At 41.5% G+C, this 460-nt stretch overlaps 1 protein-coding gene across 1 annotated transcript; it reads left to right on the top strand.

Annotated features, from left to right (window-relative positions):
• Positions 1-76: 76 nt before the first annotated feature.
• On the top strand, positions 77-292 carry T265_16300 (hypothetical protein; the record flags this gene model as incomplete). Its single annotated transcript, XM_009179902.1, has 1 exon — positions 77-292. A coding segment is annotated over one exon (216 nt), but the record flags the coding sequence as incomplete, so codon positions are not given.
• Between the last annotated feature and the right edge of the window lie 168 nt (positions 293-460).

Below are 460 nucleotides of genomic sequence, written 5' to 3'. Positions count from 1 at the left end.
TCAGAATTCAAAGAACGCCCATGATCTGTGCAGGTCCCTGCTACACTCATGGTAGATCTCTTAAAGTAGCGATGGAATGGAAATCAATACACGAATGCAAACTAAGGAACTTTTGGTTGAGAGCTCGCATAACTCAGCCTACTTGGATTTTGGGAACCCTTTAAAAGTTTGTGGTGACTGCCACGATGTAATTGCAATTGTTTTGCACAATATGCAAAGTGCAGCACAAAGTTTGCAGCCAGAACCAACTGGCAATTTAGCAACCGATGTTGTTGCTGTCGGAACAGTAATAAGTATGTTGTTAAATTTTACATCCATCATCCTTTTAACTGACTGCTCAATTTCTTTAAGCACACCAGTTATCCAGTTAGGCAGAAATCACCAGTGGTATATCATTGGGTTTTAATCGCGCACGTTACCTAACTCGATGTTTCACGTGATCCTATCCTAGGGCACCCTT

This window comes from Opisthorchis viverrini, assembly GCF_000715545.1.
Source record: "Opisthorchis viverrini unplaced genomic scaffold scaffold24423, whole genome shotgun sequence".
Lineage (NCBI taxonomy): Eukaryota > Metazoa > Platyhelminthes > Trematoda > Opisthorchiida > Opisthorchiidae > Opisthorchis > Opisthorchis viverrini.
This window is presented reverse-complemented; position numbering and strand designations above follow the sequence as displayed.